Source organism: Camelus ferus, chromosome 12, assembly GCF_009834535.1.
Source record: "Camelus ferus isolate YT-003-E chromosome 12, BCGSAC_Cfer_1.0, whole genome shotgun sequence".
In the NCBI taxonomy this organism is placed as follows: Eukaryota; Metazoa; Chordata; class Mammalia; order Artiodactyla; family Camelidae; genus Camelus; species Camelus ferus.
The window spans coordinates 63,574,835-63,588,688 of NC_045707.1; the positions used below are offsets into that span (position 1 = coordinate 63,574,835).

Consider the following 13,854-nt stretch of genomic DNA (forward strand, 5'->3'; position numbering starts at 1 on the left):
ACAAACAAACAAACCTCAGATACACAAGAAAACCATGGGCTGCTTTCTTTTTCATTATAAGTACGACAAGGTTCATGAGAGTGAGCATCAGCAGCTTGATTTTCTAGAAGTTGAAAATTAGATCAAATGAATTGGAGGACAACTACATCTTGTGTTAATGTTTTCCTCCTCAAATGAAGAAAATGAGATGATGTGAGCCATGACTCCATTTGAAAATGAAACTTTGTATTTCCATTTGCTTCCACGTTAAAGCACACTGTTTTTCATTTTAGAACTTTTCGTGTGGGTAAATGTTGCAATACATTACATTCATTAGGCTCAGGCCCATTTACCATGTGCAAGCAAGACAGATACATCATCCCCATAAAGCATCATTTCTAAATTACACAGTAAATAAATGAGACTAAGCCAGACACCCAACTAACCCTTACCACTAATGTAAAAAAAAAAAAAATCGTTTAATCACCTTGGGACAGAGTTCCCTACTCTTAAAAGATGCAATTTATAAACAATTTATTATGCCAAATAAACTGAATACACTGGACGCCTGACCCTAACTCAAAACAGACAAAAAAATGCTTCAAGAAAAAAAAAAAAAACTGGACTAATGTGGCTGGTTTTTTTTTTTTGCAAAGTATGATCCGTAAGAAACCTGGTCTTGCTAGGAACCTGGGGTTGATTTCTGATTAGCTGATTACAGAAGACAGCAGCAAAGCCAAAATAAAGTAGTGATTCACAGCACGATGACAGTGAGCAAGTGTCTTTAAATTTATAATTGCCCTTGGATCTATTTAATTTAGCTTTAAGTCAGGAGGCATAATTGAGACAAATGGTTACACTGAGCAGGTATCGGATATGACGAGAAGCTGGCTGTGACTATTTTGTTGTGCTACTTCCATTTCCATCTGCCAACACTTCTTCCTATGCTGGCTATTAAATTTTACAGGACTTTCCCCACTATTCGTCGTAATGGCATTTGCATGTTAAACATTCACAACAAACGAAAACCATGATTCCATTGTTTCACATGGTGAAAACCATGCTTACTGCTATTCCAAATGGAGAATAAATCTAAAAAGAATCAAGTAATTCCTCCTCCTTGTATGATCTCTAAATAAGCTCTGCAGAAAAGCCTATTCACTTTGCAACTCTTCTATTTTTGAAACAACATAGATTTTTGCACATGTAAGAAAAGTGAAGATGCCGCTGTAACCAATCCAAAGATCGCTCAAACATTAATTTTGTTGAGGGAATCTGTCTACAATTAAATATAGTTTTTCCTTCAGTACATTTAGCTAAGACGCTCCCCTTCTATCAAGGCTAGAAGGGAAAAGTTTGATGGCTACTTACGGGTTTTTTTAGTCATGTCTAAAGCAACACCAAATCATGGGAACAATACAGAAAGCAGATGTTAAGAGTTTCTTAGCCAATTTTCTCCTTTGAGAAAATTCAGCAACTAGGTCTGGCAATTTCTAAATTATTGTTCTTAGTCTCTTGTTATTTATTGGAAATTTCTGGATTCGTTGTTCTGGGTTATTATTCTAGATTAGTATTTGTAAGTAACCAATTACTTGGGGTCATCTACATCGAGCAAAGCCAGATATAAGAAAAGATGGATATATAGATTTATAAAACAATTGACATTTACAACTGACTGATCATTCTAGATCCTTTTATCAGGTTCAGCTCGCTCATCATTTCTCAACCACCAATAATTTTCCAAGGCACTAAATCTTTCACCTAAAATAGCATTTAAACTACATGACTCTCATTCTGTCCACCAAATCCCTTCTCAAAAACTCATCCTGAGAATCCTTCAGAAATGAAAGATCCTCAGTAGTTAAGATGACTAACATTCAAACCTCTGATTATTCGTTGTAATTTTACCTGTCTCTGATGAATATTTTAACTCCGTCTTATGTTCTTCCTGAATATATTTAGTCTAAAATTTTTGACTCGTACAAGAGTACAAGTCAAACTGGCCATACAAGAGTATGAATTAGTTCGAAATGATATGTAATTTCTTATTTAAAGAACACCCTTGGAAATTGCTCAAGGAAATATTTTAGAATTGCTCACTTAAAAGTCATTTCGTCATCTTATCCTTCTCTGCTTTTTCTTGCCCACTCCTTCCTCCACCCCAGTATTCTGTGCTGCCAAAGCAGAGTTAGAAGAACAGTGGTTGCATTTGTTGAGGGAATCAGAAGATGCTAAAATTCATTCACTCATTCTGCAATTTTTTATTTGTTCACTTAATCACCTGATTAAATCACTCTGCCTCTTAGGGCAGAGATGACCAGAAATTCGTGGTGTATCACTACTGTTTGCCTAAACTTGCTCAAACTTTGGGCAAGTAGACAAGACTCCCAGAGAGCCAGCTTGGTCTGGGGCTGTGAGAGGAAACATCAAGTCCTATTTAGTGATAGTTTTGTGGTTAGGTTTGAAAAGCATTAGTTTCCCTTCTCTGACTACACATAAATGCATGCATACACCACACTGAACGTCTTAGCAATCCAAAAATGAGATGCAATGGGCTGTCAATGTTGGCGCACGACAAACTGTGCTACTTTGGACAAATTACTTAACCTCTCTGAGCCTCAATTTCTGTATCACTGAAATCACTGAAAGCTCTATGATATTATTGTTCTCCAGGAGAAATGGGTTAAACACCTCAGCATGATAATTCACTTTATTCCAGCATAAAATTCATAGTCCCAAGATTTATTCCCCACTGTTCAGTCGTTCTTAATGTCCTTTCTGTAAGTGTTTTCTTCCAAAATACTTTGGGAAGCATGCCACAACTCAGTTTCTATAAAGCCAGTACAACTTACATATTCTACTTCTAAAAGCTTTTTTTTTTTTCACATTGTATAAATAATCAACCTAAAAGCCATTCCCCCTAAAGTGTTCACTACTTCCAATTTTTGAAACAGAATACTGAATCTTTTGTTAATGTGATGGGAAGTTTCATACAATTCTGGGTTTATCTCAAATAATGCTGTGAGAACACTGATACGAGCGAAAATAGAAACAGTTTCACTGCTATTTTCATTTTATCTAATGAACACAGAAGAAAGGCTCAGCTCTGAAAAAGAAAAGGTCACACGCTAGAATCATAAGAGGGCTATTTGTTACCAATTTTAAATAGCTGCGGTTTGGTTGAGGACACTGAGCAAGAATGTCAAATCTACTTAAGACATTTAAATGTATTACGATCTTTCATACAATGAGTAGTTATCTGTCATCAAGTTTTTTATGGTGTCTTTTCACACACTGACACAGTAAGTTACAAGTAGGTAGAAATATACAGAATTGCACGCTTACTACCCCAGCCATGACACAGAAAGCTATTGGCATTAAATGACATTGACTGAAATGCTGCTAAGCCCCCAGAAGATCACACTGGCAACGACACTGGTCCCAGGCATCAGATCCCCAGATACTGGTTCATTTTGTTCAAGGCATCACACACTGTGTTCAAATCGCTGCGGAGGTCCTGCACCACGTTTTCAATACTCCTGGTGTCTTTCAGAATTTCAATGCTCTGGGTGTAGGGATTGAAGTAGACTGAGAAGGGACGGGTAATTGACTTTGCAAAGTCCCTGCAAAATTACCAGAAAGATATGCAATCAAGCCATTTTGGTTCAAGAGCTGGAGAGAAGGAAGGAACAGAGCCAGAAAAAAAAAATGTTTCAAGTTATTTTCTCTGGATGGAAGGAAAATACAGTTACCTCATCTTTTCTTTGGCTTCTTCAAAACTTTCTGAAACAAAGTAGGCTTCCTGGAAGGTGGTGATAAGGCATTCCTGTAAGCAAGTGGTCTTTGGGTCAAAGGCTTTCACACACGCCTGGTCAGAAAGCGCATGCTGCAAAACACACCGCAAAACCCGTTAAACCCCACAATGAGGCTTCCAGTGTGTCACGATGTCACACGGCTACAACACAGCTCCGTCGTTTGATGGAACTGCTCGGTTACTAATCTACCATGAAATAAGGAACTCTCCCGTATGCAGGGTAAATTGACTGTTAAGGGGTTTTGTTTGTTTGTTTGTTTGTTTTTAAGTCTGTTAGCTGCAGAGGAGGAAAAAATGAGATTACAGTATTATGTTATTTATTATCAGCCAAATTCATGCTGAAGGACACTTCACAGCTGTATCCCCACAGAAATGGAATTTTAAATCTCCGCTACGAATAGAAGCAGGAAAGCATAAATAGGGTCCTAAATATGAGCAACGGACTGAAATTTCCCTTAAACGGCAGAAGTAATAATTACCTGCGTGGAGAGGTAATTGGGACTCTGACCGAACTATTTGTGAACTCACTACGAGACATTTTGAGGCCAGGTACTGTGTATCAACAGAGGCTGGAGTGGGCCTGCATAAGAGGATACCTGCAAAGCATTCATTTACCTTTCACCAAGCACAGTGGAGCAATATACAGCAGATAAATATTGCCAGGTGGGAAAAAAAAAGAGCTAATATTAATAGTTATAGTTATGCCCGGAGCAGGTATTAGGGAAACAGGAAAACTAATGTAATTACTCTTTGAACCATCATTAGCCCTATTCAGCTCACTCCATGACTGGCACTGCAAACAGCAAGGAACCGTGGATGACTGTTCTCTCCAGATAAACTCAGTGATGCTAAAAATTAGCGCTCGTTCCTGCCACGTGCCACCTGCCTATTTATAGCCCCTGGATGGTGGTTTGCACACAGAATATGCCTAAGAATCACTGAGGAGTTTGTGAAACATGCAGACAGTCAGACCTCAATTTTATTTGGTAAATCTGGATGAATCCCCAAACTCTGCAGGTTAAAGGCGTCCAAAGTGACTCAGACTCAGGCAGCTGTGAACTAGAGTCTCTCTTTCTTCATTTAAAGAGTAAATCCGTTGGGAGAGCGAGGCAGAGAGAGGAAGGGGTAGCAGAAACGGCCTTCAACTGAGTTAGAAAACTCGGGGTCCGGTCCAGGTGTTCTGCTAACTGGATAACCTTGGCAAATGATTTCACCTCCTTGGGCCTCTGTTTCCTCAAGTGTAAATGAGAGGTTTGGGCCAGGTGACTTCGGAAGACACTCTCTCCCAGCCTCTGGATTCCACCCAAAGCACTCTTCACATCTCTGACTGCTAAGGTTTCCTGGAGAAACACTGAAAAACCTTTCCTATTCAGTATTCTTGGTGCATTCCCCCAACAGTTTCAGAATGCGTGGAATGATCTGCAGTCTCCACGAAGGAGGTGGTGGTTTCCTAAGTCTGAAAATACAGCTGTGAACCCAAGGACTGACGGGCGAGAGAGGAGAGCACAGGGTCCTGTCCCGTGGGTGAGTTGATTTCCTGCAAAGTTCCGTTGTCCAGATCAAAGCACGTGTGAGTAAGGGAATGCAGAGGGCTTCTCAGAGTGAACTTTTTTTTTTTGGCCCACAGAACAACTTCATTATAAGCAGAATATCACAACACCAGCAGATGCATTTGTGCTAGATTCAATGCAGTGCAGGGGACTTGGGGTTCCATGTGACTAATAATTCTGTCCACATTCTTAAAACAACTTCACAGTTTCAAGAAACAAAATGCATTTTGATGAGAGCCGTCGCCTCCGCCGCAAAGAATCAGGCTCCCTATTGGCTCGCCACGCTTTTTAGAATTACAAGTGGCTTTCTTTGCAGCCATGTGCTCTGGGTGCGTTTTATTTAGTACGGGGCTCTAACTGCCCCTTTATCCATCAGGACCTGTGAAAAGGAGGACAGTGGCTGACTCAGCGTCCTTGAGGTTTGCACGCTCTCATCCCCGCATTCAGGGCCCTGGGCAGAGGGGTAGTGGAACGGGCTATATGCATATTTAAGCCATGGGTCCCTCAGGGCTTCCCTGCTGCACCAAAGACTTCACTGGGTCAAGGACAAGCACAGAAGAGGACTGAAACATATCCACTTTGGTCTGGAACGCTGTGATAAGACATTAGCAGCCTCAGCAGTCACCATGGGTAGAGGATGTCTCTGGAAGGTGTGCACCCAGTAACGGAGGCTGAAATCAGTATTGTTTTAGAAAAATGTACTAAATACTAGGATGAGCTCATTTTGTCATTTTAACAGGTAAAGGGGGAGACAGCAGACCAAGGAAACTCCCAGAGGGCAAGGTGCTCTGCCCCAGACTTCAAGAAAAGTCAGTGGATTCACAGCATATAATTTGAGGCAAAGACCATTAGGCAGTGTAATCTCACACTTGCCTAATGTAATAATCAAAGGGAAAACTGGAAGCTGATTTTCTAAGCTTTCAACAGTGCAGTCTATCTTCAGGATCCTGATGTGTCCAACATGCTGGTTACCTGCTGGGGTCCCCTCCATCCATGGAGTATGGGACCAGTTCTGTTCCTTGGTTGTTACAAATATGAGGATGATAATGGTACCCAAAGATTCGCCCGGAGAATGCAAAGAGCCCAGAGTCGGGGGAGCAGCCACTGAGTGAGGCCAACAAATGAGGTGGCGATCATACCTGTAAGTGCTCTCATTTACTGCGGGGGAGCTCTCCTGTGTGATGACTGCCAGGAGCATCCAGGCAGCCCCTAAGGTCCCCTGTTTCTGAACACTAAGGCGTGGCACAAGGGCTATAAAATAACATTCGTGTCTCCATTGATTCCAAAGCCCACTGCGCAGTAGAGCTGCCCAGTTTGCTTTCAAGTCCGATCCACATCTCTCTAAGCCACCTTGGTTTCAGGGAGCAGCTGCGATGCCCTCTCTTCTACGTCCAGAGTTGATTCTCTGTAAACATAGAGTCAAACTGCCTGATGCCTCCAGGGAACTCTGTGGAATCCTTCCCAAAGTGTGAACGGCCTGATATCCTGAAGTCTGCAAGAATTCATCCAATTTCCCGCAGAGAGAGGCTTCTTAAAGCTCAGAGAATCTGGCTGACAGTCTTTTACTCTCAAGCCATTTTAAAAGTGCAGGAACGTTTGAGAATCACCTCCTCCAATCTAAATGCTCTCTAAGAGGGCTGTTTTGGATTTACCCATAGTGTGAAAGACAAGAACATGGGACCTGGAGCCGGGAGACCTGGATTCTTAAGGTAGCTGACCAAAAGAGTGAAAATTCCCCACATTAGGATGCAGTTTCCTCTTTGATCAACTGAAAAGATCTTATCCACAAGAATTCTAAAGCTCCTCTTGCCATACAGCTATCACAGGGCCTGCAAATACACAGCCCTCTCACCACCATCCCCCACCTCCAGCCCAGCCAGCACCAACTGACCAGAGCAGCCCTTCCCACTCTTTCCAACCGAGACAGCCGCTACCAATTAATAAGCTTTAGTGCACAAATTACAACTTACTTACCAGTCCAGCCTTTTATATAAAAAAAAAGTCTTTTCAACATCAGCAATTTGCCAGAACCCAATTAGTTCCTACATGACTGGGGGCAAGTTATTTCATCTCTGTAAGCCTATTCCAGTGTGCATCTGGAAAATGGGGATACGTACAGTATCTATAACTTAGGAACGTGGGAAGAATTAAACGGGGTTAACTCATTCAAAGTGCCTGGCCGGTGGGAAGTGCTCCATAAATCTCGCTGTCATTGCCACTTCAGCCTCCAGATGACGCTTGGGGTACAGAGGCACCTGTACCTTCCGACATCAGTGCAGCTCCTCGGAGCCCACAGAGAAAGGAACGTGGTCCTAGCTCTGGGGCTGCTGGGTCCTGGACCGCAACAGCACCCACCCTGAGGTCATCAGTTTAAAATCTTCCTTCCTCCCAGCCACCTGCCTTTGCAATAACACAGAGTTATGATCTCAACTCTTCTAGATATAAACCTGTGATCCTCACCCTCTATATTAGGACTGGTTACAGTTGGGAAAAAAGCTTAAGTGTGAAGTCTAGGTAGTCTGGACCCTAGATTCTGAATAAAAATTGGCAAACACCTCACCACTCACACTACAATCATCTCTTCCCTCTTTCGAACAACAAACATACAGATTTGTATATGTACGTAGGTATGTAACATTTTTGAACCTCCCTCAAATGCTCTCCCTGCTAACCAAACACAGCGGGGTAGCGACGTCCCTCTTGCCAAACCGGCTGAGGATGGCACTGCATTTTATTTTATCAGTGATGTTGAAAGCTTCAGCAGTTTGAATCAGCCGCAGAGGGGAGGGAACAAACTCCCTCTTCAAGTAACCCCTCCATAGAAACCAAAGACCCTCTCCAGTTCCTGGAGTCCTGTACTTGCTTGGTCGTGACTAACAGCGCTGCTTCAGGAAAGCAAAGGACAGAGGAAGGGAGGGGCGAGCCACCCGTACGTGGTAAAGGCATGAGAGTTCAGATGCTCTCTGAGTCCCAGCTCCGGCCACCCCGCTGACCTACTGGACGACCTCAGGGAACCCACGGACGCCTCGGGCCTCTTCTCTGCCACCCGGCAGTGATTCTGACCTCCTCGCAGAGTTGCGGCAAGTGGTAGTCAATATGAACAACTGCAATAAATATAAAGCTGTCCTATGAATGCTGATGAACAGCTATATAAAAGCAATGCAATAAGTTCACTGTGCAAGGGTATCCTAAAACTAAAACCAAAATAATAATAGCAGTTAAAATGTTTAAAACCATCAGCTTCGTCAAAACTGAAAAGCAGAACTGATGTGTTCGTATGCAATATTCCGTTGACTCCTGTGGGGTAGGTGCTAAAGCCATTTACAGAAAAAAATCTAATCTCTGCCCTTAAGGAAACAAAGAACTAGACTTCACTCTTACCCATGAAAAAGAAGGGGAAGTTGCCTTTTGCTTTTGAGATGGATTAACTTTTTGAGATAAGACTCAGCCCATTCATCAATTGGCAATCAGTTCCTTACCACCTAATGTGAACCAACTTCACTGTTGCTTCTCCGAGAGAATGAGATTCAACAAGACCTATAATCATCACTTTCTTAGCTCTTCTCTTCCAGAGACTTCAAGTTCCTTGAAATCTGAGACTCAATTTTGAGTTCGCTGAATAAAATAAGTGAATGAGTGAATACTAATTTTTTAAATGAGAAACTTATATATTTAGGGCAACTCTGAGATAGAAAAGATGCAAAAGGAAACACATGCCAGAGCATGGGTGAACAGCAAGCAATTATCCTATTTTCAACCTTTTCTAAAAGGCAGTTTTCCAGGTGATCTAACTCATTATTAACCGCTTCCCACAGTGATGAAGATATGAAAAGGCCCTTCCCAAATACACTTTGGGGATTCCTGAAAGTACATCACAGAACAAATAATTCGAATGAGAGAGCAATCATTGCTGAGATTAAGAAAAGTCTTTATAGTCATCAGATTTACATTAGCTTTTACAATCATTTCTATATTTATTTCATTTCTGTCTTCAAAGATTAAAAAAAAAAAAAAGCATTGTCCAAAAATAAGCCATTACTGTCCCAAAAAATGAGAGGGAAAAATGAAAGTTATCCTCCAAACTACAGATACACCACTCGGAAGTACCTGGCCAGCTGTGAAGTGTGACATTTACATCCTGGAAAATTTAGCCTCTTAAAGCACACATTTTAAAACGTGTTCCGTTCAAGGAAAGTGGAGGAATTGTGGATAGTTATGTAAAGTTATAAAGACTACATCAAAACCTCCAACAACTTACCAGGGACCTAGCGTATGGGCTGCAGCTGGAACAGCAGAAATGTTTTACCGCAAAAGGTGACTGCGTTCAAAACTGTAAGTGCGTCTGCACAGGAATTATTATAATGCTGTTAATAATGTCATCCCACCTGGGCCCAGGACTAGCCTTTGTTCATTCAAATAAATGTCGGACAGACGTCTTCATGAGCACAGTGAGAGGGTTCTGGACGCTCACACCGAGTGGGGCAGGGATGGGCTGAGGGGAGGGCTGCTAAGGAAAGGTCTCATGTTCTGTATTCTCTGTGAACAATCAGAAGACATTTCTTATAGAAAGAATTTCTGAGTTGTAAAAATGGTCCAAAGGAGCAATCGTGGGGATGCTGGAGTGTTGAAATTTGGGAATGGAAGAATGCTAATGACCAGAGTTGATGGACCAGAACGAGAAGACTCACGGCAGACAATGCCCTTCAGTGTCCACGTTTCTGGCTGATTTCCATTTCCAGATGACTCGGTCCGCACCAACAGGAACAAAAACAACAGATTCACCCCACTGCTGCCTACACATGCCTCATTAGCCAGACCAGAGGACCCTGTCGGAAGTTGGGACCATGAGAGAGATTTTGCTTCTTTTGTTTCTGGTGTAATTTATAAGCCCTCTGAGGAGAATGTAAATAGATGTAGCTCAGGAGAATTTTCTGCCTAATTCTTTTTTCAGGGAAATCAAGAAACACTCTCCAGAAGGCATGAGTCTTACATCATGCTATCGCTGTGGGCTTTGGCCAGGGCACTGAGATGAATCCCAAATGAACTTTTTTGTTGTGTAGAACTTACTGGGGGAAGAAAAAAAACTGTACCACATTACATTGGGTTTTTGTTATATCAAACATTATCATCTATTCCAAGGCAGGCAGGACCTCGGACAGCTCCCATAATAGGCCAGGCTTTGAGTGGGGCGCGCACACTGCTGTCTGCGGACTGATTCCACACCTCACCCTCCCCTTATCCATCCTTCCCACTCCCCCAAAATCAGCGTGCACGGCAGGACCCTCGTCAGGAAGCCTTCCCAGGTGTGGCCCAAAACGTCCCAGGCACAACTCACACTGTGATTATGTATCATCTTGCTGGTTTACCTCCTGCACTAGAGTGTAAGCACCTTGAAAACAGGGACCCCAGGCAATAGACTCTAATGGTCCAGGCTCAGATCCTGGAGCCTGGACTTGGGACCACCTCCGACACTCATCAGCTGTGTGACCTGGAACAAGATCCTTAATGTCTTTATGCCTCAGTTTTCTCATCTGTGAGAATGATGTTACTTATCCCGTTGGGTTGTTATGAGAATTAAGTGGGTGACTATGTTTAAAGCACTGAAAACACTAAGGTCTATTTAAGTATCCCTTGAGGAAGTTATCTTCTTTTTTTTCTTGTTTAATGTTTATTTAGCAACTGTTCTATTTTGGGGGGAGGCGGGATAATTAGGTTTGTTTGTTTGTTTATTTATTTATATAATGGAGGTACTGGGGATTGAACCCAGGACCTCACGCATGCTAAACATGTGCTCTACCACTGAGCTACACCCTCCCTCCCTGTTATCTTCTTTGTATTCTTGTTCTTCACCATTATTATTTGTCTTTGTACCCTCACTGCCTGGCACAGTACATGCACGTAGTAGGTGCTCAGCCAAACGTCTGCAGAATGAATGAAGGAAGGAATGATGCCATAAAGTGAGTGGACTCAATGCAACTACAGTTCAACCGCACCCTTCAAAAGTACAAACATCCAAACATCCAATAATCATATATATCCAGTTATCTTATGTAAGGATAATCAATCCTCAAAATAAAACCCTAGGATAGTCTATAATCTCGATCTTAGTCTGAATAGTCAAAGAAAGGTTAAATTATTTTCAGGACCATTTCCAGATCATACATCACAATGCATTCTAAATTCATCAGAATTTGCCATCCCCCAATGGTATAGATAGTCATTCTTAAGTAACCAGAATATTTAAATGATCAGAATGCCCCTGATACCAATATTTCTGAAAAAAATGATCATTTTACTGTATTTTAAGGCAAAAAAAAATTATCATCGCTTAGGCATCGCTACATGTATTAGATACGTGTCTGACCACATGTTTCTTTAGGTGGGTTTTTTTTAATTGCATATGCCCATAAATGTTTTAATTTACATTAATTTTTGAAGAAGCTAAAATAACCTCAAATTCCCCTTTGGGAAGGAGACGCTGGGGAACCCAAGGGTGCCATGAGGGTGACAGAAAAGAGAGTAGCCAAGCCACCCTCACGAGGGAATTTCCATCAGTAGCTCAGGGCGAGCTCAGTGCCCGCTCCTCGGTGCTACATGTAGGCCAGTCATTTGTCCCCCAGCACTGGAGCATACATTCGTCATCCCTGCTGATCTGTGCACATGGCTGCTCATCCATCTGAGTCACACCCCACACCCAGCAAAGGCAGGACCCATTTTCGGAAGTGCAAAAAGTCAGGTCAGCACTCACACAGGAGGTGCCAGATCCTCTGCACTAAATATTTATGGGGCCTCTGCGAGTAGAAAGGCTCTGACAGACAAATCAATACTTTCCATGACCTTGAACCAGTCTGCCCGGGAAGGATATTTTCGTTCACAGCATCATACCTTCAATTCTCCAATGGAGGAGAGCAGGCCGGCTCCGTATGCCCGCAGCTGCCCTTCTTGCTTGCAAAGGCCAAACTCAATTGTGAAGAAATAGCACTGAGAACAAAAGAAAAAAAAAAAAAAGGACACACATCCAGTGAACTGGGCAACAAGTTCTTCTGTAGGATAAAGTGACACTTGAAATAAAATGGTGCACCGTGCATAATTTCTTCAGCACTGTCAGTTTAAATACATTTGAATCAAGAACATTTACTGTCATTATTCTTTTGCTTAATAATCCCTCCCTAGGTTACAGGTATATGGGAAAAGTATTAACTACTAAGAGTCTGATGCTTCCTGGATTCTGAAACCCTATGCATCAAATCTTATCCCCTGCAATGATTTTCAAAATTTTTAAAAAGCACAGATTTAGAAACAAATGAATATGTCACAGTGATAACACCATAAGAATATGCTACTATATTTACTAAGCTGTGGTTCAGTAACATAAATAAGTCCATGTAAATGTGGAAAAATGGCTTGGAATTCAGTAATACCAAACGGATTTTTTGCCGTTTGTTTATTCATTCAACAAACATTTGTTGAGTTCCTACTATGTGCCAATGTGTGCTGAAGAAAGAAAGAGAGATCAAGAAAGCAAGTATATGCCTACCAAATTACCATTTCCTTAGCAAAATGTTAAATGTATATCTCTGTATGCACCTACATATATATATAATTACATGCAGATATAAATACATATAGTAAGACCATTTCATTTGCCTGAGTTTTACCAGCTTCCCCAAGATATTAAAATCTACAATTGCTTCTATTGGGTTCCTAGGAAATCAGCCTAGACAGAGAGAAATCTCTGTACAACCAAAAAACTCACCATGCTTTTGAGAGGGGCTGAAAGCATACTATCTGTGCTCTGAGAGGAAAATGAGAAACTGACAATAAGCAATAAAAATGACACCAAATTGGAGGAGGGTACAGTTCAGTAGTAGGGCACATGCCTAGCATGCACAAGGGCATGGGTTCAATTTGAAAAAAAAATTACATCAAATTAACACTGTCCTGCATTACTGATGATGGAGCAATGAAGGTGTTGAGAAAGAAGAGAATTTAAACACCCCTGAAAGGGGACAGAAAAGAAGAATTATTTCTAGCCTGTGGCAGTTTGCTCTATTTTTATTTGGAGGCTCAGATGTTGCCTGGTTCTGGAGGGTTTTATGCTTTTTTAAATGTGAGGATGCTCTCTGAAGTTAAGTGGTCAGTGATCTGCAGTGGTCTGGACCCAAAGGACTGGCCATTTCAGGTCACGGAGCTGAACCTCCAGAGGCCAAATTTCCTTTCCCAATTCATGTCCCAAAGAGGCTAAAATTACAGCCCTTGCCACTGTCGTCACCATCCAGAGCCCCCGCCAGCACTCCTCTTTACTCTGTTCTGACTTGTCTGTCTTTCCCATCACACCACTGTTTTGACATAGTCTCTACTTTATGTGTGGCATGTGCTATTTGTCATCTGTCTCCCCCGACTAGACTGTCATCTCCATGAGGGCAGTATCCCTGTCTGTCCATCTGGAACAGTTTCCTAGTCTCAGCAGTACCGACACGTTAGGCTGGATAACTCCTGGCTGGGGTGGGG

The 13,854-nt window shown here is 42.0% G+C and overlaps 1 protein-coding gene across 1 annotated transcript in view; it reads right to left on the reverse strand.

The window, feature by feature from the left end:
• Nucleotides 1-2,975: 2,975 nt before the first annotated feature.
• Nucleotides 2,976-13,854, reverse strand: part of TPH2 (tryptophan hydroxylase 2) — an 82,763-nt gene continuing 71,884 nt past the window's right edge. The window contains exons 9-11 of the mRNA XM_006191102.2: nt 12,229-12,324; nt 3,732-3,865; nt 2,976-3,602 (exon numbers count right to left, since the gene is read on the reverse strand). Of these exons, the coding sequence (XP_006191164.1) occupies nt 3,428-3,602; nt 3,732-3,865; nt 12,229-12,324 (405 nt within the window). The 3' untranslated portion in view covers nt 2,976-3,427. The remainder of the gene's footprint in view (nt 3,603-3,731; nt 3,866-12,228; nt 12,325-13,854) is intronic.